Source organism: Aplidium turbinatum, chromosome 16, assembly GCF_918807975.1.
Source record: "Aplidium turbinatum chromosome 16, kaAplTurb1.1, whole genome shotgun sequence".
Classification (NCBI taxonomy): Eukaryota; Metazoa; Chordata; class Ascidiacea; order Aplousobranchia; family Polyclinidae; genus Aplidium; species Aplidium turbinatum.
This window is the reverse complement of record NC_137487.1, coordinates 1,788,983-1,816,667: the sequence shown is the minus strand read 5'-3', so window position 1 is coordinate 1,816,667 and position 27,685 is coordinate 1,788,983. Positions and strand designations below refer to the sequence as shown.

At 40.3% G+C, this 27,685-nt stretch overlaps 1 protein-coding gene across 1 annotated transcript; it reads left to right on the top strand.

Annotated features, from left to right (window-relative positions):
• Positions 1-844: 844 nt before the first annotated feature.
• Positions 845-27,224, top strand: LOC145785076 (trifunctional enzyme subunit alpha, mitochondrial-like). The gene is made up of 20 exons (XM_082596778.1): positions 845-939; positions 3,512-3,553; positions 7,166-7,233; positions 7,347-7,480; positions 7,646-7,784; positions 11,218-11,305; positions 12,244-12,378; positions 13,635-13,760; positions 14,206-14,324; positions 14,579-14,745; positions 15,106-15,276; positions 15,733-15,868; positions 16,693-16,779; positions 16,957-17,097; positions 17,459-17,608; positions 17,905-18,019; positions 19,410-19,524; positions 19,634-19,724; positions 22,672-22,726; positions 26,639-27,224. The coding sequence occupies exons 1-20, from the start codon at positions 882-884 to the stop codon at positions 26,785-26,787; spliced, it is 2,286 nt and encodes a 761-aa protein (XP_082452904.1). The 5' UTR covers positions 845-881; the 3' UTR covers positions 26,788-27,224.
• The last annotated feature ends 461 nt before the right edge of the window (positions 27,225-27,685 follow it).

The window sequence follows — 27,685 nt, the reverse complement described above, 5'->3', positions numbered from 1 at the left end:
ACAGCTATATATATATATAATATTTAAAGAAACTTTTGAAACAATGAAAACTATTAATACTACAAAAAGTGCTCAATGCCAAGCAAAAAGGCAAAGCAGAGCGAATTAAATCAAATGTAGTTATTACTATCTGAAGCCTTTACAAATTGTTTCACCTAACGGATCATCAGAAGGTCTTTTTGTATATAACTTTAATATTTATATTAGCTTTTCAAAACTTTTTATTAGTACAAAAAGTTATGTTCAAAAGCTATGCTCATTTTAATGTTGATGTCTGTTGTGACTGTTTGATAAAAAATACTTCAAAATGTAACTATTCTATATAAAGTATATTATAGTGGTATTGTGGCATCATATCAGTTGCAAGTCAGCTTTTTATTTGTTCATAGCTTGTATTTTCTTGTTTGAAATAGTTAATAAGTTTTGCTTCACAAGTGTCTAAATGAAAAAATTATGATGAGAATTATACGCTGGTGAACAAATATTAAGGCACAAAGCAAGATACGTTCGCATTGAGATGTTCCTGCAACAGACCAGCTGTGGTCAATTGTCTTTACCAGAATGCATGTATCCGAGTAATCTTGTTTTTCAACATTACTGAGTTGTTTTTAGTAAATAAGATTCTTGATGACCTCCATGATCATTGATCATTGCTGACATTATTACAGACAAAAGGAAGCAGCAAAGAGACATGAAATCATCTGCTTCTATTATTATGGCATGCTATTTATTTTGTTGCTTAGACACAGCTGCATGATCTGGAGCGGTGCCAAGTCTTCCTTACGAGCATCCCACGTTCTCATCACTCAGCTACCGCAGCTAACAAAACATTATGTCAATATTTAGAATAGTTTTGTACAAATAGGCCTAATTCTGGCAACATGTCTTCTGTTCTTCGATGTTTAAATGCACTGCAACGGACAAGACTCTCCTTAATATGTAAGTATTGCTGTTAAAGATAAACATGTGAAATGTAATTCAAGGGATAATATGCTGTAGTTTTTATTCAGTACAAACACTATTTTGTATGTTCTTTTTACATTCTTTCTTGGGTTCCCTATTTCCTTACGTAAGCCAGCCCAGCTTCATCTTTATATAAATATTTTTGATTTTGAACATCTGTTGCAGTCATTGATTTAATGTGATATGTCACTGTGCCAAATTCTAAAAACAGCAGAAATGTACATATCTTCAAACATGCTGGCTTAAGAATAAGAATCCTTGTTTGAGAACCAGAAGATATGATTTCTTATTTAACTATACATGTTTTTGGAGATGTTTTTGACGTTCAGCTCAGATTTCAATGTTTATTAACAATCTCTCTTATACTCAAATAAATATGGTATTTCAAAGGCACAACCTACTTTCTAGTGTTGGTACAATAATTTTTTTTTTATTATGCACACTAGGATGTTGCAGGCACCCCTGAAAAAATTAAACTTGGTCTTATCAATCCTATTTTTTTTCCTGAGGTGGTTTTGTGAAAAAACAGCTCAGTTCAATTTTCAGCTCATTTGGATCAAATTTACCTGTAGGAGAAAAATATGACAATCAGACTATGAAGCACATCCACATAAACTGCCCCCTTAGCCTTTCCTGTGATGGCAATGATTTAAAATACATTACAGAAAATGCGCTTATCTGGCTTCAACACTGGAATGACAAGCTATGAATGAATACCTTTTGTTAACATACGGTACATTTCAATCGTAGCTTTTATGGGTAGTGAAGCCCCGTTGCTGAGCAATTGCAGGTATAAAATTATAAGTTCACTTTATGTTCATATAAATTTTCCGGAATGGCCCGTTTCGGTGAGTCCGAATCGGTGAGTCCGATTCGGTGAGTCCGATTCGGTGAGTTCGATCCCTTAACGGGGGATTTTTTTAATTTTTTTTTTAAATTATCGTGTACCGTAGCCTAATTATCATTGCCGTTTTAGGGTTAGGGGTTTGGGGTTAGGGTTAGAGGTTAGGAACTCACCGAATCGGACTAACCGAATCGGACTCACCGAATCGGACTCACCGAATAGTAGCAGACCCAAATTTTCAATGTTGACAAGTCATTGAGTTGACAAGTCTATCATGGTCATAAAAAATCAACTTCAATTTTTGAGAAGCTAACCAGTCTCTTCTAACTTGCTTTTTATTGAAGTAGAAAGTACTACAAACACGTTTGTTTCTGTTTTTACAATATGTTTAATTGTTTATGTAGATCTAACCTCAAGTTAACAAAGAATGAATAGAAAGCTTGAAACAACAGAATCTTCTGCGTTCACTTTTATCAATTCTACTTGAAACTGATATTTGATGTCGATTTGCAGTTTTCTTCATCTTGCTTGCAAACTTATCTCAAATATCTGATTTCAACGTTTTTGCATTCACTTCACAATATTTGAGTTCCAGTGCTTGATTAACCAACAGATTATTGTAAGAAAATTTTATGCATTGTATACCGTTAGGCTACCATCAGCAATTGCAACAACTTACTTGTTTTTCCCCATTAGGGAAGGGCATTTCTACAAAAAGTTTATAGCAGATGCTAACTTGTCTTTACCCTCAGCAACAAAAGATGACTTTTTCTTGTATCTCACTACCGTATAAATTTTTCTCAAGTTTGTAATTTGTATATCTTTTATTGTTTTCGTTTATGATTGCCGACTGGGTGGTACCGGTATTTCTTTTATAATAAGGTTTGCTGTGAAGGATATAATGCAGTGTTTGTGCTTTAATTCTTTTTGTCACTTCAGATTTAAAAAAGTTTATTTACTAAGAAAGCACTGGCGCATGAGATGAATGTTTAGGCCTATGTATATGTTTTTGGTATTTAGGTATTTTTGAAAAATTTTTGGTTAGATTGCCAAACCTAATCACCTTTTGTCTTTGCATCTTACTGTAGTGTAGAGTGTAGGGCTATTTAAAATTTATTTTAAACTGGCCGTTTCAAAAACCTTTTCTTGAAACAATATTAGATGCAATGGTGTTTTTAAGGCTAAAATAGTCCTATTTTTCTGCTATAGGTAAACCTTATCCAATTTTTCTAAAAAAAAGAAATCTGAGTGGTGTTTTACACAAAACCATCACAGGTAGAAAAGGTGAGCTGCTTTCAAGCATATCGGAGCGCCTGCAACATCCTAAATTGTACACTAGTTCTTGCAAAAAATAACTTTGCTTGACTAATTGACTGTCTATCAACATTTTGTGGATATTTTGGCTTTCTTGAAAATAGAATATAATTACATAGAGCATCTCCAGAATTGAATTGTACATTGTTCTTTCTAAGGATTTGCATTGTGCACAAAACGTTAGTGAAGCAATAAAACCAGTTTCTAATCCACTTTTGCTTTTAATGTCTTATTTGTTGGGTGCTTCAGAATTGTTCAGTTTCAATCTGTTTTAATTACTATATATATTATTTTCCTGCCCTATTTTTAAAAACTGATCTAGTTCCACCCAATGAGTTTTGTTGACTTCGTCATAATTGTTTGATTGTAATTGCTTTCCTACATTTTCAGGTTCGAATCACAGCAAGTTTTCGACGTCATCGCTAATGCTTGGTAATTGAAGTATTTAGTTTTAACTTTGTCAACCTTGAGATTTAATTGTGACGTAGTTAAGTTGATGACGGTTTGTCGATACAATGAACGCCAGCATCAAGGTTTGCTTTGATGGTTTTGCAGATAATGCTTTTTATCACTATAGTATAAAAACGTTGGTTCTTTAAGTTTGTCTTGTTAAAAGGATATAAAATGAATGTATATATATAGCAGCAGAGCGCAGCAAATATTGAAGGCGATAGACACCAGCGTATTAGCTATGTGGCTGGGTTATCAGTAATGCACCATTACTTTATACCATTACCACAGAGCTTTCAATCACTAGCTCACTATTTACCAGATAACTAACTGATAATTCTGATTGTTTCCTTTCTAGCATGAACACATGGTGTCATAGTGCTGAAACTTAGCTCTGTGGCCGATGTTCATTGCTTACCATCCTTGGCTGCTAAAACACGTTATGTGGTCTAGGTAGTCTGATGATAATATCTAGTGTGGAAGCTACACCGACAATGATTAACTAGGTCAGAATGAATAATGATGTTCTTGGTTGTGCCTTTATAAAGTTGCACTGAGACTGCTTGCTTTGTTAAACGTTTATGGTAACGTGTGTCCAAAGATGGACTTGATCTTGAATGTTACAATGTATATATATAATCACAAATCACTTTTTATGTGTGATCTTGACCTTGAAAACACTGGTCAACAAAATGAGAATTTTTTTTTGGCAGAACATAGAGTGTTTTCTGGGGTTTTTAAGACCGCTAATTACGAATATGACATTAGTTTTGCCAGATTGGCTCTAGTTTAGAAGATACCTATACCTCTAGATTAGCCCAAATTAGTGTATTTACCTGTATATACCCCCTAAACATCTCACCAAGAAGGACATAAATCTTCGCCAATTTTGTTTGATATAACATAATAATTAGTAACGAATAGTAAATTGATTGAATAATTAGTAAATTGATGTAATAGAAGAGGAGATTTCTTCATCAGATCAACATGCAGTACCTAGTGATTATAACTGCAGCGATTATGCGAAACCCTCATTTGGTCCTCAGTTATTCAATCAATCTGAACTTAATGACTTAGTCCGAAATCTTTGCTTGTCAAAAAAGCAGTCTGAAGTTCTTACATCGCGACTTCAAGAAAAAAACATGCTGGATTCTGGTACTAAAGTAACATTTTACAGGACACGAAAAGGCAACCTGCTTAAGTTCTTTTCCAAAGAAGATGATGTTGTTTTCTGCAATGATATTGTTGGACTTCTTGGTCTTATGGGGGTATCACCGTATCGCTGTGAGGATTGGAGGCTCTTTATAGATAGCTCTAAAGCAAGCCTAAAAATTGTGCTATTGCACGACGGAAACAAATTGCTCCTTTACCAATTAGACATTCTACCAAGATGAAAGAGGAGTATGATGCCATCAAACTTGTCCTTGAAAAGCTTGACTACACTACCCATAAGTGGCTCATCTGTATTGACATAAAAATGGTCAATTTTCTAATTGGTCAACAAAGTGGATATACCATTATACCAAGTATCCTTGCTTCCTGTGTTTGTGGGACAGCAGGGCGAGAACCCAGCACTGTCGCAAGAAAAACTGGCCAGAGCGCACCAGTCTTCAAGTTGGGACAGCCAATGTAATCAATGAACCTTTAGTTCCCAGGGATAGAATTGTATTTCCTCCTCTGCACATCAAATTAGGGTTAATGAAGCAGTTCGTCAAAGCATTAAACAAGGAGGGGAATTGCTTCAAGTACATTTGCAGTCAATTTCCAGGACTCCAATGAAAAGCTTAAAGTTGGTGTCTTTGATTGACCTCAGATTCGAATGTTGATGAAAGATTCGAATTTCCCCAGTCACATGAACAGCAATGAACTCACTGCATGGAACACCTTCAAGGATGTAGTACCAAACTTCTTGGGGAATCACAAAGCACCTAATTACAGAGAATTAGTTCGGAAGATGTAATCTGCATTTGGAAAAATTGGAGCTAACATGAGCATTAAAGTTCACTTCCTATTCAGCCACCTTGACAGATTTCCTGACAATCTTGGTGATTACAGTGAGGAGCAGGGGGAAAGGTTCCACCAAGACATCAAGACAATGGAAGAAAAATATCAGAGCAGATAGAATGAGCTCATGATGGCAGACTATAGCTGAAACCTGTTGAGAAACTGCCCAAAAGTTTCTCACAAGCGAAAATCTTACAAGAGACATGTTTTCGGCGAAATTAGTTAATAGTTTTAATCTTATTGTATTTCATACCATTGTTTTCAATTTACAATGAAAAAGATAATGTGGTTCCTTTTATCTAAATGTTATGATACAAGATTGATTGACTGATTTAATGCAACATTTTTTAGTGTATTATGTACAAAATCAACAAGTTTTCAAGCCTTAAAGCAGCCGGCGGCCATCGCGGCCATGGCCGCTAAGTAGTGCTTGAATGACCGCCTGTGCTACCTCCTCCGTCGGCCAAGTTTGCCCGCCGGTTTCTTCTAGCCAATTATTTAATCTCGCAATAGAATTGGGATTTTGGTCAAAATTACCCTATGCGATATCTCCAAAACTAGAGCCAATTTGGGAAAACTAAGGCCATATTCGGAATCAGCGCTCTTCTAAGGTCATTTATTTTTCCGGAGACCAAGCATGGCCTACCAGAGCTGCTTCCTGGTGGCCAAATTCTCGCGTCCGGCAGCCATAACAAAAAAATCCGTTAAAAATTGTGTTTAGAAAAATCCGTTACTTTATATCGTGTTTTTGCGTTCACTCGGAGAAGAACAACGCAAACAAGGCCCCGATGAATATTTGCAGTTGTATTAACCGCATTGCTTGCCACGTAGGTGTAGAGCTAGTCTTCGAGTGTTTATAGGTCGACAACGATGCTCATACTTTGCCTTGTTGGTGAAAAAATATTGCGAATGCGAGTGAAGAGAAAAACATTTCGAATACCAACGGAATGGAGAAATGTTGGCTTGTAGAAGCCTGCCCGGTAGTTTTGAAGGCCATTTAACGTTTGATAACTGTTTGTTTTTTGTTGCTGAGACTTTTTGCTGACACTTCACTTGGTTAACTTTACTGTTTGACCATTGCTTTTGCTGGCTGAGAGTTTATTTGATTAACCTCCATCGTTAATTATGAAACGCCGTTTGATAACTTTTTTTTTGGTTGAGACTTTTTGCTGACACTTCACTTGGTTAACTTTACTGTTTGACCATTGCTTTTGCTGGCTGAGACTGAGAGTTCATTTGATTAACGTCCATCGTTAATCATGAAACGCCGTTTGATAACTTTTTTTTTTGGTTGAGACTTTTTCGCTGACACTTTACTTGGTTAACCTCTATCACAAGCTAATTCCTTTGAATTAACAGATGCCGCTGTGAAATTTTAGAATTCTCCAAAAATGGCTTTCTCCGAACTGAGATTTCTCCGAATTGGCTTCTTCAAATCGGCTTCTCCGAAAAGCAAGTTGCTGCTGAGAAATACACTGTAGTGGCTATAGTTGATCAATGATTCTTTCATATGCTGCAAAATCAACAATTTCCTTCGTCTCACTGTTGCTTTGTTATCAACACACTTTAATACCGGTACCTTTTGAACAGGTAAACATATAAAAGTGGACTACCAAGACGATGTCGCTGTTGTCAGGTTGGACCAGGCAGCCTCTAAGGTACTCACAATATTTTGTTAATGCTGTGCTTGTTGGTAAAATTGTCTTGGTTCGTTTTTGATTCCTACAGAATGCCACAGTCCGATGTTCACATAGCATGGCAACTTTTGTAGGTGAACACACTCAATGAAGAAATGTTCGATGATTTTGTGACAATATTTGATGAAATTCAAAAGAAAAAAGAAGTGACAAGTGCGGTGTTGATATCATCAAAGCCTGGTTGTTTTGTTGCCGGAGCAGATATTGGGTGCGTATTGATTAGTATGATTACTAGCATATTAACACCAGCATCTATTAACACCGAAGTCTTTACTTGAATGTTTGTGAGCGCCTGCTATATACATACCATTTTGTTGATAACGAATAAATGAACCAAAACCAAGGCTAACTCAATTGCAAATTATTTCAACAGAATGCTAAAGAATGTTGGTGATGAAGATGCTGTCAGAGAAGTGTCAAAACACGGCCAGAATATATTCAACCAATTGGAGAACAGCCCAAAGCCGTTCGTGGCCGCCATCCATGGGGTGGCGCTAGGAGGGGGATTAGAGGTTAGCAGCACCTTTCATATCTATTGTTTTGCAATGGTAAGTTTTATTAGACAATGTCCTTATTTCTAGACATACTTTTACGGTAAGTCTCATCAGTTATAGCTAGTTTGGTGTGCTTGCTCTACTCACGCTTTGAAATTGCTATTGATTGGTAACTTTTTACTGTATTTTACGGCCTTCAGGATGGTTTCAAGGGATAAATCTGTTTTACTGTCACTTGCTGCTCAGTTTATCCCGTTCCTTCAATATCTATCTATAATTCCTATATATATCATTTAGTGACTCTTGTTTTTCGTATTGTGAGGGGTTGGACGCCAACAAATGTCTACAGTATATTGTTTGATAGTATTTTCTACATGCCACCCGGTCCCCTGGGGGTTGGTGTTGCTTTGACGTCCTCGAAGGTTATTTCTTTGGACGTTAAGGGACAAGGTTTTCTTCGTTCACGCGTCTTTCATACATTGCACGTGTCTGTACCAACGCAACCTTCTGCATCTCATGACAACTTCAAGTTGATGGATGCCAAGCCTGGATCTTAGCTCTTCCATCGTACCATGGTATTACTTTTGCGACATAACCGATTTTGCTCTTCCAGTGATGGGCTAGGTCTCACTTGCATACAACAGGACACTCACACGCATATTATACACATGAAGGGAATATCCATGTCCTGCCGAAGGGAATATCCATGTCTGTTAGGATAGGGATGAGCTCACGGAAACGATTCCAGGTCAATTGCACCCTCACTGTGGTGACATCCATACAGCCTCCTGATTGCCCAATGCCCAATTATGTCATCAAGGTAGCGAAATGCAGGCATGGTATCAAATTCTGTATCACCTATCGTTATCTTGTCATCACTTGGCTCCGAAACTACTGTTACTTTATCGCAGCAGTTTTTTCCATTTAAAGTTAGAATTTTTCCTTAGAGGGCCGCTAACCTCTGAACACTTGTGGTGGATCCATTTCTTACAATGAGCGCAGTAAATAGAATTCCTGCCAATGTATCTCCGACACAGACCACATGGGAATTTTCCTCTTTCTTTAAACTGGCGCTTCCTACAGCTTGAGGAGTGCAGAATTTTAGTCTTCCTGATATTGATATGTAAGTTTCAATTCAAGTTTTATAAGCACATGAAATGCTCAGCAGCAATGACAAGGTCATCCGCATACAACATCTCAAGGACAGCCACTGCAGATATCACAGGAGAGTGCCCCTCCATCACGATAACAAACAACAGAAGACTCTTCACCCTTGATGAACTCCGACGGGTACTTTAAACTCTGGACTCTACTTTCCATTAACTCCAATATTAGATTTCGAGCACGCGCACATGGCATGAACAACTTTGATTGACCACTCTTCAATACCGACATATCACATAGCCCACCATAACACTCTTCTTGGCACTCAATCAAAAGCCTTTTCCAGGGCAACACAAAAAACAAGTCTTTCTGCTTTGTTAGAAAGTCCTCTTGCAATTGACGCAGAATGAAAATCGCATCAGTGGTTCCACGTCCCAGCATAAAACCAAACTGCATGGAATCAATGTTGGCTTGCTTACAGATGATAGGCTCAAACACACTCTCAATGAGTTTGAACATTCTTCTCGAATAATAGCATTTGCAAGTTCAGGTATTATTTCTATTGTATGATCACCACCAGCTTTAACCATCTCGACTACGATCCCTGAACGTCCGAGAGCTTTTCCATTTTTCGTGTGCTGTTGTATGTTGCAGGTCGTGGTCAATTGTTTCGCGCTCATCACGCCAGAATGTCGTGATCCTGTGAAACTTGAATTGCTTTAATTCTTCACCTGCGGTAACGAGTAACTTTCAAATCGCTTGAACCTGTTGGAAATGTTCACGACTCACATCAAAAATGTGACATATTTTGTTTATCTGTCATTTCCATAAAAATTAATTCTACCTCTTGATTTTCAGGTTAGTTATAGAGTACAGCTATAAGTTTTATGTGTAGCAGTATGGAGCCGGGATATCAATTTTCAGTGGCTGAGCGGACAAAAATCATTGAACATTACTTTTCGACAAAATCTGTAATCTTGACCCAGAGACATTTTGGTCATGACTTTCCTGGAAGGAAAACATCGTCTCAGAATATTATCAAACGCTTGTTGGAGAAGTTCAGAGACACTGGCAGTGTGACTAACAACAATAAGAACCATAGTGGTCCACCTTGCACCGCAAGAACCCCCGAAAAAGTTCACGATGTTCGAACTCGTGTGGAGAAGTCTCCACGGAAATCCACCAGAAGACTTTCTCAGGAAGTGGGGATTTCAAGATCTTCTGTCAATAGAATTATTCATGCTGACTTGCAACTTTTCCCATACAAAATTCAGCTTCTTCAGACTCAAAGTCAAGCCAACAAGGATGAACGATTTGAATTTGGTCAGCAAATCAGTGAACGGATTGTGAACAATCCCGGTCTTTTGGATGTGCTTCTCTTTAGCGACAAGGCCCACTTCCATTTGAGTGGCCATGTGAACAAACAAAATATGAGATTTTGGGCAGAAGCACAGCCTCATGCGCATGTGCAAGGACCCTTGAGTGTAACAAAAGTCACAGTTTGGTGTGCAATAGGACGTAATGGCATTTTTGGTCCTTACTTTTTCGAGGACGATGAGGGATGCCAGGTGATTGTTAACACTGAACGTTACATCAAATTGCTCAGACGACAATTCATTCCAGCAGTAAGGAGGAGAAGGGGGACCGACTTGAATATAGCTGTATTCCAGCAAGACGGTGCCCCACCGCATTGTTGCAATCATACCCTTGAGTATCTGCATCAGTACTTTCCTGGGGATCGATTGATTTCAAAGAGGACCAACAACCCCTGGCCGCCATATTCACCTGATCTTAACCCTCCTGACTACTTCCTCTGGGGATATCTGAAGGATAGAGTCTACCAGGACAATCCTGATACCATTGACAGACTGAAGGAAAACATTAGAAGAGAAATTAGAAGAATTCCAAGGGACATGTTAGGGAGAGTCATAGACAATTTCAATGTGAGAGTGGCAGCGATGATTCAGCAGCGAGGAGCATGGATCAAACATATTATCAAATATTGAAATAACTAAGAAACCAGTTCGTTTTTTCAAAAGTGCTTTTGAGGGCAAAAACTTGTAGCTATGACCCATCTCCGGCTGAAAGGATTTTGAAAAATCTTCAGATTTGTAGAAATTATGAACAAACGAAATGTGTCACATTTTTGTGGACCACCCTGTAAAGTGACTTCTAATTTGGCGTAGCTTCCAGACCAGAAGATAAACAGTCCAGAAGTTGCAGTAAATTCTGGTTGATTAATTTCTGGACCGCCCCACCGGAGATCTTTAACCATCAATGTGATGATAATAGTCGTAGATTGTTTTGCTAGGTTTAAATCGTCAATAACTTTTGTTTATAATCACAGCTCTCATTGGCCTGCCAGTACAGGATTGCCACAACGGACCGGAAGACGAAGCTCGGTGTTCCTGAAGTCATGCTTGGTTTGCTTCCAGGTGCCTTGCCCACACACTTTTGTTTTTTTGAGTGTAACCATGGAACGCGATACTGAACAAGTTTTTGAACATTTGAAAGATGTTTTGTTGAGAAATGCACGGCTTTAATGTTTCAGACTACATACAATTTCCAAATGATGACCAAATGAAAACCACACCATTTATCTAGCCGTGAAGTACAGTTTGTCTCTCCGCTGAGCACAGGGCGGCCAGCACTGCACAAAGTGCACAGCAGACTTGGACAACGAGAATTATTTTTTAGCTTTTTGTTTTTGAAATTATGTTAAAATTGTAATTCGAGCTATAAACGTTTTCAAAAGTTAGACTAGAATTAGAACTACCCAAGTTTTCACAAATCAGATTAGAATTTAAACTAGATTACGGTTAGTAAGACGCAGTTTTCACATATCTTTTTCTATTTGGATAAAAACGCCAATATGGCACCTCTGGATGAAAGTGTCATTCCACCATTAGAACATTAATACCTGTTTTGCCACGCACGTCATAATACTAATAGGCATTTTGACTCAGGTGAGTTAACGAATTAATCGAGTTTTTAATGACTGCGCTGCTCAAGCGATGGAATGGTAACATGTCACTTTGATCCGGATCGTTTTGTTGGATTTTCCTTGCATGTGGTTGATAAAAGCGCTGTTTCCTTTCATTTAATGAAAAATACTGTTGGACAAGCTAGAATTTTTGGCAAAACAGGAGTTTAGATTATAGCTAAACGTGGCATGTAACTAAACAATTAAAAACACAGATTTTACCAAATTACATTGGAATTAACCAACGACATTTTTCTCCAATTCATCAAATTGGACAATTAAAATTATCTAATCTTCTAAGCCTGCTACACAGCGCCCCTATACGGCACCATCTACTTGTCCATCAGCCCCAACTGAGGTCGCTGTTTGATGACTTTTGTTCTCCGACAGGCGCTGGTGGCACTCAACGACTGCTCAAGTATGTTGGCGTGCAGAATTCCCTAGACATGGCAATGACCGGGAAGAATATCGTTCCAAAGAAGGCGAAGCGGATAGGATTAGTTCATCAGTTGGTGGACCCTCTAGGTAGCCTACATAGGAATTCTTGTTTTGAAAACTATTTTTCACTAAATAGTGAAAAGTTTGGATGTTTATTGGGATAAATTGTTATTCTAGCAGGAGTTGCAATGTTGCTGTTTTGATGTGTCATGCGTCGTAACTGCGCACATCCTCAGTTTAGTTTAATAAGATGTTCTTATCAGAACACATTCAAAGTTGTGGTGAAGAACTGTAAAGTTGGTTGTATTAACCTAAGGTTACATTTCCATTCCGAAAAAAAAATAGAGCAAAACATTCCTACAATAACATCTCCGCGCAGAACCAGATGAACTAGAATTGAGCACAGACCAAGCATGGTCTACCAGAGCTTCTTCCCCGCAGCCAAAATATAAAAAAGTTTGTCATTACAGCAAACGCGCTTTCGGCACCCAGCAGACCGGATTTCGTTATTTTCGCACCAAACAGAACAGGCGACCAAACATGGCCTACCGGCAGGATAGTTTCAGAGGCCATTTGCCGACCTCTCGCCGGCCATACGGTGGGATGGCGCAGCGGATAAGGCGCTCGCTTTCCAATCATGCAATCCTGGTTCGACTCCCGGCTTAAGCTGGTTGTTGAAAGACACCGCTCACCTCTACCCAGGGTGTAATAAATTGGGTGAGCATAGTTGCTGAAGGAAAGGCGGCCGAGAGAAGGGAACTGGCCACCCTACTCTCCTTAGTGCCGAAGGCATAGTATAATGAGAACCTTATCTTCTCATCCCCCGATGCTTGGATCAAGTATGGGACTCACCTTTACCGCCAGCCATGGCCGCCGGGAGCTTAGAGGCCCGGAACAAACATACTATGATATTTAAGATATTATGATATTTCCAATTAAGCACGATGCTTCACAACAATGACGTTATCATCGCTTTGGTCAAAACTTGTTATTCTGCTTAAAAGCAACCACCTTTACAGCTCTTATTCACGATGATAAATCAGCTTTGACTCACCTGTATATTTAATTTGACGTTGTGAGAATGCACATTGTCCAGATGTGCGAAACGTTGCTAAAGCAAGAAAACATTTTTTATGTTTCTGTTTTACCTTTTTAAGATTTGTAATATCGCAGTTAGTGTTTGAAAGTTAAATGCACAACCTGCCACCAATGAAGCAGCTCAGGTACTGCGTTGACGAAGCGCAAATTTGTTGTGTTTTTCAAGTCTTATTTGTGTTTTGATTTAAACATCGACACATTCGCTCAGCAGCTTCAATCTGATGTTTTGAACATCTTTTGATTAGGACCCGGCCTGGAAGATCCTGATGTGGGGACGATGAAATATCTGGAGAAAGTGAGCGTCGAAACAGCGCGGGGGATCGCAAACGGCTCGGTCAAGATCCCCCCGGTCAAACCTTCCACCATGGACAGTGCGTACCTTACGTTTGTTATGTTTGATTTGATCATAAGAAGCAATGTGGTACTACGTCGTAAACTTGAAATATCTTTTGTGAAACTGATGGTTCGCATGATGTGTCGGATTCGGTCGATGTCAGAACTGCTGCTGTTGTCATTGACCGTGCACGGACATTTTGCCGAATGGACAGTTTGCCGAATGGACATTTTGCCGAATGGACAAATTGCCGAAAGGACTATAAGTAGTGAAATCTGTTTGTGAATGATATTTAGGTGATTAGGTTATGATAATACATATAATACATTTGTATAATTTCGACAACTTGTCCAATCGGCAATTTGTCCAATCGGTATTTAGTCCTTTCGGCAAAATGTCCATTCGGCAAAATGTCCATTCGGCAAAATGTCCTTTCGGCAAAATGTCCGGGTACCGTCATTGACATGGTACGGTCGTTTCAGGCATACTCAACATCGCTTTGAAGAACGAAAATATTCGAGACTACTTCTTCAACTTTGTGAAAGGGAAAGCATTGAAAATGAGCAAGGGGTTGTATCCGGCACCCATCAGGATCGCAGACGTAAGGCTGTGTTCGGTAGAATGACTGATGCGTGACTAAGTTTTGATCTTTTCAAATCGGCTTGTTATCGCTGCACTGCAAGTCTGGCCTAAGTAAATATAAACTGTAACGTCATAATGAAAATATAATGACTATTGATGGTAGCCGGGCCTGGTCTTTCATATCAAATCTAACATGCAGCTAGTCATTCGTTAAGTGCAGATTGAGTGCACAACCAACATCAGGTGCTGTCCCCATCAACCTTCTTTATACAGGTCATCAAGGAGGGTGTGGCTAAGGGATCCGAGGCTGGTTACGCAGCAGAGGCGGATGGATTCGCTTCCCTTTCACAAACAAACGTATCGAAGGCGCTGATTGGCTTATTCGATGGACAGACACATTGCAAGAAAAACAGATTTGGCAAACCAAAAAGACCACCACAGTATGTTCAATTGTTCATGTCCGTTGTGCGAGTTGCATGTAGGGGTGTGCATTTTGTTAAATCAGGTGTCAGGCTAATTTTAAGTCGGTGTTATTATGTCAGTCGAGGCACACGTTTGGCTTTTTAACCTGACATGTTGTACCATAGGTTGAAGTTGATGTTTTGCAAGTTTGTTTTGTCTTGAATTGATTTTGTTTACAAAAGCAATTGTCTATTCCCTTTCTTAGAATGATTTCATAGTTAGAAATGCTGTGCTAGGCGTCTGTGTTCGTCATCTTGTCATGTGCTTCATTTCACTGGTTTCTAGTAGAATGTGTTTTCAAGAACGTTAATCCACTAGTCGTTTCACTTGTGATGCAGGAATCTATCGGTTCTCGGGGCCGGCCTGATGGGGGCTGGTATAGTACAGGTCAGCCTGGATAAGGGCTACAAGACCATCATGAAGGACTCGTTTGCTTCTGGACTGGCTAGAGGACAGGAACAAATCTATAAAGGTTTCAACACTTCCGCTAAGAAGAAAAAGATCACCTCGTTAGTTCAGTGTTGTATTATCCTGCATTACGTTAATTTAATGTTGCATAACAGTGTTTGAACGTGATTGTTAAACGTATTTTGACCTTATATTAATGGTTTGAGTGCCCACCTCTGGCGTCGGTAGATGTGAGTTTAATTCCTCTTCGGGTCAAACCAAGGACATTTTAAAAATGGTACTAAACTTCATTCCTGCTTGGCCCTCAGCAGGGGAGTGGGTTTAGGTACTTCCCCGCCGTCGTTCGCAAACCCTGAGCACTTGCTCTCTGTGTTGGGGGTTAAGCCCGTTCCCCCACGGGGTGAGAGAATTGCGCTTAGACAACTAGGAAGACTCCTTTAAAAACCCGGCAGTTGATTGCGATTCAAGACGCTCTCAATGATAGTCCTGGAGCTCAAACAGAAACCGCATCCCCATTGAACGGACTCGACCCTGTTATTGTTTGCATCTTCCAACAGATTCGAGCGCGACGCGATAGTGGCAAAGTTGCAGCCGACACTTAGCTATGAGGCGCTGAAAGATACCGACATTGTCATCGAGGCTGTGTTTGAAGACATCGCTGTCAAGCATCAGGTTATCAAGGAGACGGAAGCAGTAAGTCTTCAACTGCATGCGAAGAGATATCTTCTTGATTGGTTGCGAATATGTGTAAGAATAAAAAAGTCACTTCTGAACTCTAATCAGGGCTGTGGAGTTGGAAGGATTTTGGCATGTCTGCAGTCGGAGTTCGTTAAAAAAAAAGGTCGACTTCGACCTGATACAAAATGATAAGCAATAAAAATTTTGTTTGCAATCTTTTTGCAATTTTTTTTTTTGTTCTCTATTGCATCTTAAATTTTTACCGGAAAATAGAAATGTTTGTTCTCGTTAGTTTTTTGGAAAACTCACCGTTTCAATCGTAACTTTAAATTTAAAAAAATGAAAACCACAAAAACTTTTTAAAAATCTGGCAACACTGGAGTCGGTCGGCCAGTCATAAATCGAGGAGGCAGGTTCGCATAATTTTCGCCCGACTCCACGGCCCTGAATCTTATCCTGGCAGCCGAGCACATGTGCTTTGAACCAGCACTGATGCAGGCTCGGTCTCCGAGGTAGACGGAGTGAAGTTTCCCCCTTGTTCAAGTGTTATCGCACAAATCATCCGATGCGTGGCTTCATCATCTGATCCAGTTGTGCTGACGAGTTCAACCGTCACCACCTCACTTGGTCATTTGCTTCGTTGACGCAACCCTTGATTTTGATTTCATTGTAACACGTTTTTTTAACGTTCCTTGCCGATCTTAACTTCGAGGAGTTGATAGTGTGGATGAGTTTTTGTTGTGTTTCAGTTGAACTAATTATTGTTGTCTACTTTCTCGCTGAGTATCATTGAATTCATCAGTTGTGGTGTAACATCAAGCGATCGGGCGTTTTGGCAGGTTGTCCCCGAGCACTGCATATTCGCATCCAACACTTCAGCTCTTCCCATCGCTGACATCGCCAAGGCCAGCAAGCGCCCTGACAAGGTTAGTGATGTTTGGTAGGATACCTTCATTAACGTTCAATCTCTATCACAACTGCACCACCATGATCCTGCGCCCCCAACCCCCATCAGAATAATGTGTTTGTGGTTATCTGCGACATAATCTTCAAGCGCGTTGTTACTATGAACGCAACATTAAACGGTTGTGTGGCGCCACCAGGTGATAGGAATGCATTACTTCTCCCCGGTGGACAAGATGCAGCTTCTTGAGATCATCACCACCGATCAGACCTCGAAGGATACAACCGCGGCCGCTGTGGAAGTCGGCTTGAAGCAGGGGAAGCTCGTCATCGTTGTCAAGGTAACGCCTCAATATCTCATCGTACGCTGTCTCCTCGCCACCAGTTGCCGCAACAAAGCTCCAATTGAAGGCTTCTTGCTGTTTTGCTCGAGCTTGTTGTGTTGGAAGTGTGTGTTTAATGTTCATGGACGCGAAAACCTTTCATAGACGGGCGACTTAAACTGTAGATTATCCTTCGTTGAGGAAGTCTCACACCCGTCTCAAAAGGGGTGAACGATGACCTTCGGACCACCAGTTTTGTTGTTAAACCGCAGATCCCTTGATAAGCTGCGTTGAGAACAGAAGCGCAAATAACTTCAAGCTAGAAGTTTACTCATGAACTTTTGTCATGAGCTTGTCTGACTATGCACCTTCCCCACAGGATGGTCCTGGATTTTACACCACACGTCTTCTTGCTCCCACTCTGTCCGAGGTGATCCGGATGTTGCAGGAAGGCATTGCTCCCACCAAGATCGATAAGCTTGCAACTGAGTTTGGCTTCCCCGTCGGCATAGCAACTCTAATGGACGAGGTGAGTGTTGGTACACGACGGTAGTACACGACACCCATCCACAACTGGTGGCATGTGCAAGCATTGTGACGTAATACAACCTGATAAATTGTCCAGCAACATAATTCCTTTTTTCTAAAGAAGTCACGTTAAGCAGCGGTTCTTAAGGCTGCGGACTATTCCATAACAGCGCATAGATATTCGCAGACTCGAATAAAGTGCACAAAAGATTCAAGAAATAAAGCAATCTACCATGCTTCAATACTAGACAGGCTAGACACTAGCTTGATGATGGAGCTGCCTTCATCTTTCCACAGGTTGGCATCGATGTAGCGGTGCATGTGTCCAACTACCTGGGCGGTGTGTTTGGAAAGCGGTTTGCCGGTGGTGATGTGGAACTCCTCAAAAGGCTCGTAAACAGTGGATGCGCAGGTGGGCCTCATCGCGACTAGTTCAGCTCTCTGGTTCCATCTGGTGACCGTAATATATTTGCGACGAAAAGATTTCGTTTTAAGATAAGAACAATTTTATTTCGATGTCAACTCGAAACGAAACCAAAATGCACGAGAATCTCTGAAACTAATTAATTAAATGTTCCATGATTTACATTTGTCCTGTGGTACAAATAGAGGCTGAAGTGAACATATATAGCCAGGTATGTTTCTCGGCAGCCGATTGTAGCAAGAATTGAAGCGACAGACACCGTGTTTCGCCGATGAGGCTAGCCTCATCAGTATCGCACCACTAATACATGCCACAAGGGTGTTTGACCGCCGCTTTTACCAGTCAGTTTAACTTTTATCTTTGTGGAAAGAAAGGTGCCAACAAAACCAGCAAGCGCTAGGGGCGTTCTTCCCGGCTATCAGCACAAAGCTGAGCACTCACTAGTACAGCGAGCAGTTGCGATTTGCTAACCATAACGGTGTAGCTTCCACGCTAGCCATTTAGACTATCCAATCAACTCTATGCTTCTCGGCAGCTGATTGTAGCAATATTTGACAGCGATAGGCACCGTGTTTCGCCCAGTAGGCTGGGCTCGTCAGTGCTGACTGGTAAAGGTGGTGGTCGAATACCCTTGTGGCAAGAATACGGTGCGATACTGACGAGCCCAGCCTACTGGGCGAAACACGGTGTCTATCGCTGTCAATTTTTGCTACAATCGGCTGGCTAGAAGCATAGAGTTGATTGGATAGTCTAAATGGCTAGCGTGGAAGCTACACCGTTATGGTTAGCAAATCGCAATTGCTGTACCAGTGAGTGCTCACTGCTCAGCCTTGTGCTGATAGCCAAGAAGAACGCTCCTACTTCACAATATCATCAGCTCATGAACAGTTCAACCTAGCTCGTGATGAGCATAATGTTTTTGACCTTAACAAATAACGTTGATGGAGCCAGCACAGAGAACTTCATCGCGACCCTTCCCGCTGGCCCGTCCTTCCTGTGCGATCAAACATAATTGTTTGAAGTAGATATTTTGGTATATATTATTGCTAGCCCGTTTCAAGCATGGGCGACTTGGGCGTGTATTAAGGCAACAAGATATAATGCCTGGCCGAACGTGATGACTAGAAGGTGGCACGGAGCGTTGTGTTACGTGTTCACCTTCTTGCCAAGCACAGCCAGGTATTCCCGATAAGTTTCGAACCGGCGTCCTTTGGAGAGCTTGCAGCCGTCCCTTGCTCGATCGCACATGTGCACAGCGACCGCTCATCAACAAAAATGAGAAGTTACCAACTTTTCATGTTGTTGGCTCACCAACTCACAAACACGACATCGTCTATCTGACGGTTGTGGTCACGTCATTGTGGATTATTTTGAACAGGTCGGAAATCTGGCAAAGGAATCTATGTTTACTCCTCCAAGTCGGGCAATCGTCCCGTCAATGACGTCGCTAAGAAGCTGCTTGAAGAATTCGCCATCGCTCCCATAGAGGCCGTGTGAGTACTATAGCCACCGGGGTCCTACATTGCCAACATTCTAAAATATTTGTCAATTGTCATTTTGATGCAATTTGTCGTCTTATTGATCGGGTTTGCTTCTTACCAGCGGCGGAGACAGCGACATCCAGTTGCGGCTGATTTCACGATTCGTCAACGAGGCGGTGCTGTGCCTGCAGGAGGGAATACTTGACAACCCGGTAAGTTGGCTATGAGGTTGTAACCACAAATCAACGTCTGACGATGTGAAAGCGATGTACAGACACAGGTTGTATTCGCTTAGACTCGTTTTTTTTTTTGATATTGAAAAGTGATCACCGTCTCAAACTGTCAAGCAGCTTCCGGAGGGTACTTGCACGGAATTTATTTCTTCACGTTTTCATTGTCTTCTATAACAACAAATCGGAAAATGGAGAGAAACGCTTTTGCGTTCTTTATCATCATCAGCCATTTTGCTCCAAAGAAGCCTGGTCTTCATCCCGAAACATCAGGGTCGACCAGTTGTCTGCAGCGCCTCTTCCATCTTTCTGTATTGTTGACATCTTCAATTTTCAGGTTTCGTTTATCATATCTTCTTTCACGGTGCCATCCCACGTTTTCTTTGGTTCCTTTTCTCATTTTCCCTGTCACTACCTTATTCCAAACTCGCTTTGTCAAATTGTTATCTATTTGTTCAAGATTCCCAACCAACCTCAGACGATGACCACACAAGTTCAACATCCTCAACATCAGTCCACTCTTTCAAGACATTATTTTTAATTTTGTGGAGAAGTGTCTCGCCACACATCATACGAATCATCCTCATTTCTGTTTCAGTAGTTTCTGTTTTCTTCATATTTGATCTATTGATTTTTAGCGAATATTGAGGATTGCAAACAAAGTGCCGAAACATTGTGATTGGGCATGCCACAATCTTGCATATACCGACGTTTCTTCTTCGGCTTGGCTTTGGAATTTATCAAACAAACGAATTATTTGCTCCGGCGAGTAATTCCAACCTCTTGGTCTTGCATCTGTCTGCTGAATGACAAATCTGTCGAGTGATTCTGTCTGTTGAGTAAAACGAGCTGGGTTGACATCTCACCATTATGGAAATTTACTTTACATATTGCCAAGTCGGTTTTATGTACCTCCAGTGGCGTACGCAAAGGGAGAGATTGGGGTTAACTGCCCCCCCCCCCCATTGAAATTAAAAGAAATGTCAATGCGTGAGAATCGTAGCCTACGAACTAGCAAACGCCAAGAACTAGAAAACACTATGAAATTTGAGTCTGTGTTCAATGTACCTCCAGTGGCGTAGTGTATTATGTACATCTCCACTGGCGTACGCAAAGGGAGAGATTGGGGTTAACTGCCCCCCCCCCCATTGAAATTAAAAGAAATATCAATGCGTGAGAATCGTATCCTACGAACTAGAAAACGCCATAAAATTTGAGTCTGTGTTCAAATTTCATGGACGCGAAAACCTTTCATGGACGAAGCATGGTGATCACTGGTTGGTTTTACTTCATAACTTTCATAACATAAGTTTTACTTCATACTTCACTGTTACTTCATAATCATAGATTTTTTATGTGTAACAATTTATCGAACAAAGTTCAAAACGGTGGCCTAAACCTTGAAGAATGAAAAATAAATTAAGTTTGACCAAGAAAAACACTACTGAGAGGCATCTATCTTGCTTAAAAATACAATAAAACCCTTTCAAAAAGTCTAAACGTCAGCAAAATATGCCCAACAAGTCACTTTTGATGCGAAAAGTAATTTTTCTATCAATACTTCACAAAAAACTAACCTACCTCGGTGTTTTTTCGCAAAACTACCTAGTAGACTGACTTAGCAAATACGCGACCTAGTATCCGTTGCGACAGCTTCAGCTTGCATTCAGATGGATCGCTTGCGACGGCTTGCTATTGTCTGAGTGGGAACGCACGAAATACGCGCGCAATGTAAGCACTCCCATTCACTTGTGTGTAATGGATCGAGCAGTACGTTTTGTCGGATTGCTTACGCACGTAGTCTAAACCCAGCTTAAAATGAAAAACATCCTCGTGCTCCACAGGAAGGACCTGCCACATCCCGGGCGGACAGTGGATTGCATTCATCATATACATTTCATTGCACACTCAACTAACAAATTTTTAACAAGCGAACGACATGTTAGTGAAGCTTATTAACCGTCTTGTAACCCTCATCATCAGCACAGTTACAAGCCTAGTTTCGTTTCTGCCGTGACGTAAATGTTGGTTGCGTTTAAAATGCTTTTTTTGCCCCCCCCATTTGCGTTCGTCACTGTGTACCTCTGTACTACTGTATCCTTGCAATCAGTCAAACATTTTGGCAGAGGCGAATGATACCGAATTACGTTTTGAGTGCCAGTGTTGGTGTTGATTTTTTTTTGTAGTTTTACGTTGCAAAATAGGTAGGCTATATACTCTTTGTGAGTAGCCTACTCTTGTTTTTCTTATTAGCGGACTTCAGCATAAGCGAAAATTGTTTTTCGTGTGGAATGGCAGGCACAGCTGTGCCCAATACAATCGTATGCGGCCATTGGCTGATGGTGTAGGCCGCTTGGAATAACATTCATACTATAAGGCAGTTTGCACAAGGCCGTTGCACATCTTTCGATGGTTTGTTTGATGAACAAGTATCGCGGGAAACTTGTGAGAGATCTGTCATCCATGGTTTTTAACTTTTAGTTTTTCTTTGCAGCAAAGTGCTTTAGTTACAACTCACAAATTTGAAATTGTTAATAAATTCCTAGCCGGTGCCGCTGTGGTAATCTGGTACTGTTTGAAATGCGGATGGCCACTTATGTTAATTTGCGCTGGTTCATTCGCTCCTTTCCTCCCAAATACAACGTAAATTGTGACAGTAACTTGATACACAAAACAGAAGAATACATACCACAGAAGAATACATTACGCGTCATACCAATACAGCAACTTGCTCATCAGCGCAATTGGTGATGAAACTACAATGCTGAGTTTGTTATAAGAACAGATATGCTGAGCCCTGAGCTTTAATTGGTTGAAAGGTCCTCGCTTGTTTCTTTGTTCAATATTTTCAACTATTAATTTGGTTCATAAAACTTTGATGGTTGGTTGTGGCTACGCTTCAGGGACTCACTGTGTCCTTTTGTTCCAGTTGGAAGGCGACATCGGCGCTGTGTTTGGGTTGGGATTTCCCCCTTGCTTGGGAGGTGAGTACTCAAACTTTTCTAGCAAACCATAAATATGCAAATATGTACCGATTTCCTGCTACGCAAGGTTTTGGCAAAGTTTGATTAAGGGGGAGACTTAAAAAGATTTTTGGCGTAAAGTCATGCTCTAAGAAAGGGGCTAAAAATATGAACCATGATATGACAACTCCAACTTTCCCCTGGAGCATCGTTAACCATTTGCAAAGACCACTTTGCAGTCTTCGAAATTAGCGTCGGCAATTGCCGAGGTGATTGCCGACGCAGATGCATGAATGGCGCATTAGCGTCGGCAATAAAAATGCCGAAGACACACGAGCGCTTGTAAGGACCACAAGATTACAAAAAAAAATTTTTCTTAGACTACGCTACACCAGACTAGGATGTTGATTCAATCTTAATATTGATGGATGTTTTATTTGGATTAATTCCTACTTCACCGGCGCTTAGACACGTGCCCAGCTGGGAAAATTGAATCTTTTATAGAAATATCGCCCTATTTGCATTGATTTAACGCCAGTAGACGTCAAATTATTGTAAGCATCTACTCCTTATTGCGCCCGCTTGCCGTTATCTCGTCCCTCCGATATAGCATTTGATGATGCCGATTCTGACTTGTTCTTTATCAAACAGACTTTGTGTTGCTTGAATTGTGCCATTATACATAAATCGAGGCAATCTTCTCGCAGGAAGCTATTAATTTGTTACCGGTACCTGGTCGAGCAATTAACGTTATTTTATGATAATTAAACATCGCTAGATGTGGAAGTAATGTAAAACAAACGTAAATTTTTAATCATGCATTGTTGTTACGCAATATAACCCGCCGGGAAAATTAGATCAATTTGTGCTGACTCGAATGTTGAATCGACCCAAAATTAACTTACTTTTCCCCTTCCCCGAGAGTTATTTAGCGCGCATTACTGTAACAGCGTGCGTATCGCGTTGCTCGCTTTATCGCTACTTTTGGTATTATTACATCACAACAAATCAAGCAATGCGGTCGTGATAGACTAGAATACTTTTCGTTTTACATGTTTTGGTACAATCTTTTCGTATTAAATGTTTACAGCAATTGCCGAGGCAATTTCAACTTTGCCGTTAGGCCTCGGCAACGTTTTTGCCGAAGTAAAAATATGCTGATTTCGAAGACTGCTTTGTGATTACGAATACCGTCATGCAGCGTTGCCATATGATAGTATTCTTGATAAACACCCAAAGTTTTCAGAACTTAGTAACATAACATTGTAACGTTTTAACATAGTTTACTCTCCAAAATTATTAACTTTGTAGTTAATAACCGTTTTCTTAAATTAACTACAACATGAAATTATATTTGAGCTGTCGAATGACACGTTTTATTGAATTTAACTTAAAATAATTCATAATTGTTTTTTAAAATGGCAACACTTGTTCTGGTTTGCAAGTTCAGTAAACTTGCACCTTTTTATTGTTTATACAGATGGTATAGGGCAACTGGGTTACTTTGTTGCCGATTATGCGTGATAGACTGTTAGAAGAGCTTAGGTTAAGAACCATCTCGTTGTTGTGGTAGCGTAGCTTATTAAAGACCAAGACGGTTTATTGAAGGCCTACTATAATTACAACCAGGGCTGTAGAGTTGGAAGGATTTTGGCTTGTCTGGAGTCGGAATCGTCAAAATGGCCGACTCTGGCTTCATACAAAACAATACAGTGCAATTTTTATTTGCAATCATTTTTCTAAATATCGTTTCTTTTTCATATTGCACTCTCGAACTTTTCCAGAAAGTAGAAATGTTTGTTCATTATCAGTTTTTGTGAAAGACGTCGTTTCAATTTCGATCAAAACTTTAGTGAAATTACATATAAGAAAAGACTAAATTTAGAAAAGCTGGCAACTCTAAAAGATTTGGCAACACTGAAGTCGGAGTCGACCAGTTATAAATCGAGGAGTTTGAGTCGCATGTTTTTCGTCCGACTCCACATCCCTGGTTTCAACAAAGTTTCAACCCAATTTCTTATTTTATCTGGCCAATCAGCTATAAAACTTAAATATATTACTAATTTTGTAGCAATGAAACCCCCTAAAATAAAGCTCTCCCAACGAAATAAAAATGACCAGTGTGAAATGGGATTCCCTAAAGCATCAAGGATCAAAACGAAAATGTGAGCTATTGTCCTGATTACATTGACGAGCAGTAGCAGTTGATTGTAAGGGTCTTTATCCTCGGAACGTGAAAGGTCTTTTGTTTGAGAGCTAAATCCTGGCAGTTTTTGATACAATATTTGTAAAGGCCTTCAACCACTGATTTTACTGAGTTTAACAGAGTAAAGTTTTCTCTGGTTGAAGTTGAACTCTCAGTGAATTATTCCATCCACCACATGCTTCTGAATGGACAGCAGTGTATCAAATGCGCCTCTTGATAATTCCCGTTTTTTTTCCTACACAAAGTCGGCGCCCAATTGAGCTGCAGGGGAAGATAATAAAACGTTTCAGATATGATCTTCTTGCTCTTGAAACGATAAAGCCGCTCTGAAAGAAAAATCACTGAAGAAAATGAAGATCTAGCTAAATTTTATCAGGTAGTTTTTCCTTTATTCCAAAATGCCACAAACGTCGATAATGTCTTCGTCGACTTTTTGTCCAATCTTTCCATTCATGATTTAGGTCAAAGTTCTTGGTTGTTTGGGTGTAAAATGGATGACGTAATTTTAGTCGGTTTTCGTTGGATTATGTTTTGTGATGATGGGTTACTCCAAGTAGTGCCAGCTTGTCTAAGTCTTTTATTTACTTTGGTTGTGATTTCTCTTAAATGTAGTGGAAAAATTCCGCTCATCGTGGGTAGCCAGTGTATTGGGTTTGCGCAGGTGACAACCGCAAAACTTATCTAAAGGAATGTAGCAAGTTATTCTTTCAACTATCGCTAAAGCACCCCAATGACAAAAGGAGGTATCTGGATTTGAAAACCAAACATGACAAGGCCATGACCCAGTTATATCGTTAGCCCAAGTGAACAAGATAGATCTAATAAAGTGCCTATCCACAGCATTGCTTCTGGAACAACTGTTGGCTTTATTAACCAAGCTCGTAGAGGGGCAGAGAACTACCAACACATTTTAATAAACTCTCCTAATGGAAAAGATGTCGTTTGGGCTCTCCAAAGAATATGTATCAAATAATATCCAATGAAGCATCTTGGATTCTGAATTGCAGCTGGTGTTAAAAAAATAATTTGCAGAAAAAAGTAGCCGGATCAGAAAACAAGATCTTGCATATAACACTAGACTAAAGATATCGCAAAGAGCTTTAGGCTCTCAAATCTTTGGGTGGACAGTTTACTCTTAAAAGAAATCATGAAAATGTAAATTGACGCAGCTATGTAGCCTAAATAATTTTGATCAAGCAAAAAATATTGACACAAACACACAGACTGTAACTTGTGTAACGCCAGTGATGAAATAGAAGTATTCCCAAAAGTAATAATATTTATAGTTGGAAAAAAGAACACAGGGAGCCCCCAATTTCCTCTTATGCAATAAATTTGATTGTATTAAAAATAGATGTTACTCTGGACAACTTCAGTAAAGCAAGAGCAGCTTTGTTATTGAATAAGAATTAGTATGTTTACCACATTGAGTAAACTTTTCTTGAATTTCCAACATTTTCAACCAAAAGTTTAACGGGGGCTACATATTTTGAGTAGGTTAGAACAGGCATTGTGTCTAATTCCCCCCCCCCCCCCCCCCCCCCTGCTACGATGCAGAAAACCTTCCGACTGAACTTATGGCGTTAGTTTGTTGCGTCACAGTGATGACGGCACGTTGCTTTTAGGAATGTTTTTACCGAATTTTGGCAGCGCACGGGCGACCGTAATCGTAATGATTTGTGTTGAGATTTTACAATGCTTCTAATCTAACTCGTTTGTTTCACCAGGTCCGTTCCGCTATGTTGACCTCCATGGAGCCAGGCAGCTTGTCGACCACATGAGCCGCTATCAGCAGGCCTACGGCGACGCCTTCGCCCCATGTGACTTACTACTACAACATGCCCAAGACTCAAGCAAGAGGTTTCACAAGTCGTAGGTTTCAATCTCACCTACTTCGCCACAGTACTTGTGCTTTTTCGTTGGACGATACATTACAGTACAGCAACCTCAGCCCATCTGTGCTATGCTTGTTTGTTCAATTTTCTTCAGTGCGATTTACTGAAGTTGATCATTTCCACTCTCATAACAGCACGCGGGAACCCACCGCTGCTGAAGGTGCTCCCCATACCTCTATGCATCACACCCCCCTCCCCAAGTCTCAAACACTCATTTGCCAGAACCAGGGAACTTTACGTTAGGTGGCACTGAAGAGACGATCTTTATGGTTAGCCCAGTTCGCGTAGAGCGATTGTTTGAATTGTGATATGTTGGATAGGTCTACATTACCATCAAACCAATTGGAAGCGGTGTTGGACACAGTTTATTGACGTGATTTCCTGTCCATGTAATTTTATTTGCGCAATAAAATAACTTAAAAAATTGTTGGGTCTACGATTTAGTCAGTTAGTAAAAATATGCGAAATTGTGGTTGTCACTTTAAGCAGCCTGGTACGACTCCATTTAGTTGAAGGAGTTGCGAAATCCCTGTGAAACGACGGTTGGCCCTCGCTTTGGACCCCACCACCAGTGACGATGAAGTGTGAATAGCCTTTTCCTTGCGTAAATTAACTTTTGTTACCAGTTTTTCGATTTCGTTTCATTACTAGAGACCGGTTAAAAATTAATGACACCTTTGGAGGATCGGGGTTGGTGGAAATCGTCGTAAGTAGTCTGAGGAGGAAATGACGTAATGGTATTTGAATAAGCCCACGGTTAAAACTGATAAAGCTTCTGGTCTGGTAGGTTGCCATTAAAGCAGGGGTGCCCAAAGTTCGACCCACAATACGGTTTTGCGTGGCCCGCAACTGTTGTTGCACAATGTATTGGTTTTGGCC

Bases quoted from the DNA above. Each gene is read 5' to 3' on its own strand.
- LOC145785076 (XM_082596778.1), top strand. From the start codon at position 882: ATGTCTTCTGTTCTTCGATGTTTAAATGCACTGCAACGGACAAGACTC. The intron at 7,234-7,346 runs GTACTCACAATA...CAACTTTTGTAG, and splicing joins TGGACCAGGCAGCCTCTAAG to GTGAACACACTCAATGAAGA. The intron at 14,746-15,105 runs GTATGTTCAATT...CTTGTGATGCAG, and splicing joins AAACCAAAAAGACCACCACA to GAATCTATCGGTTCTCGGGG.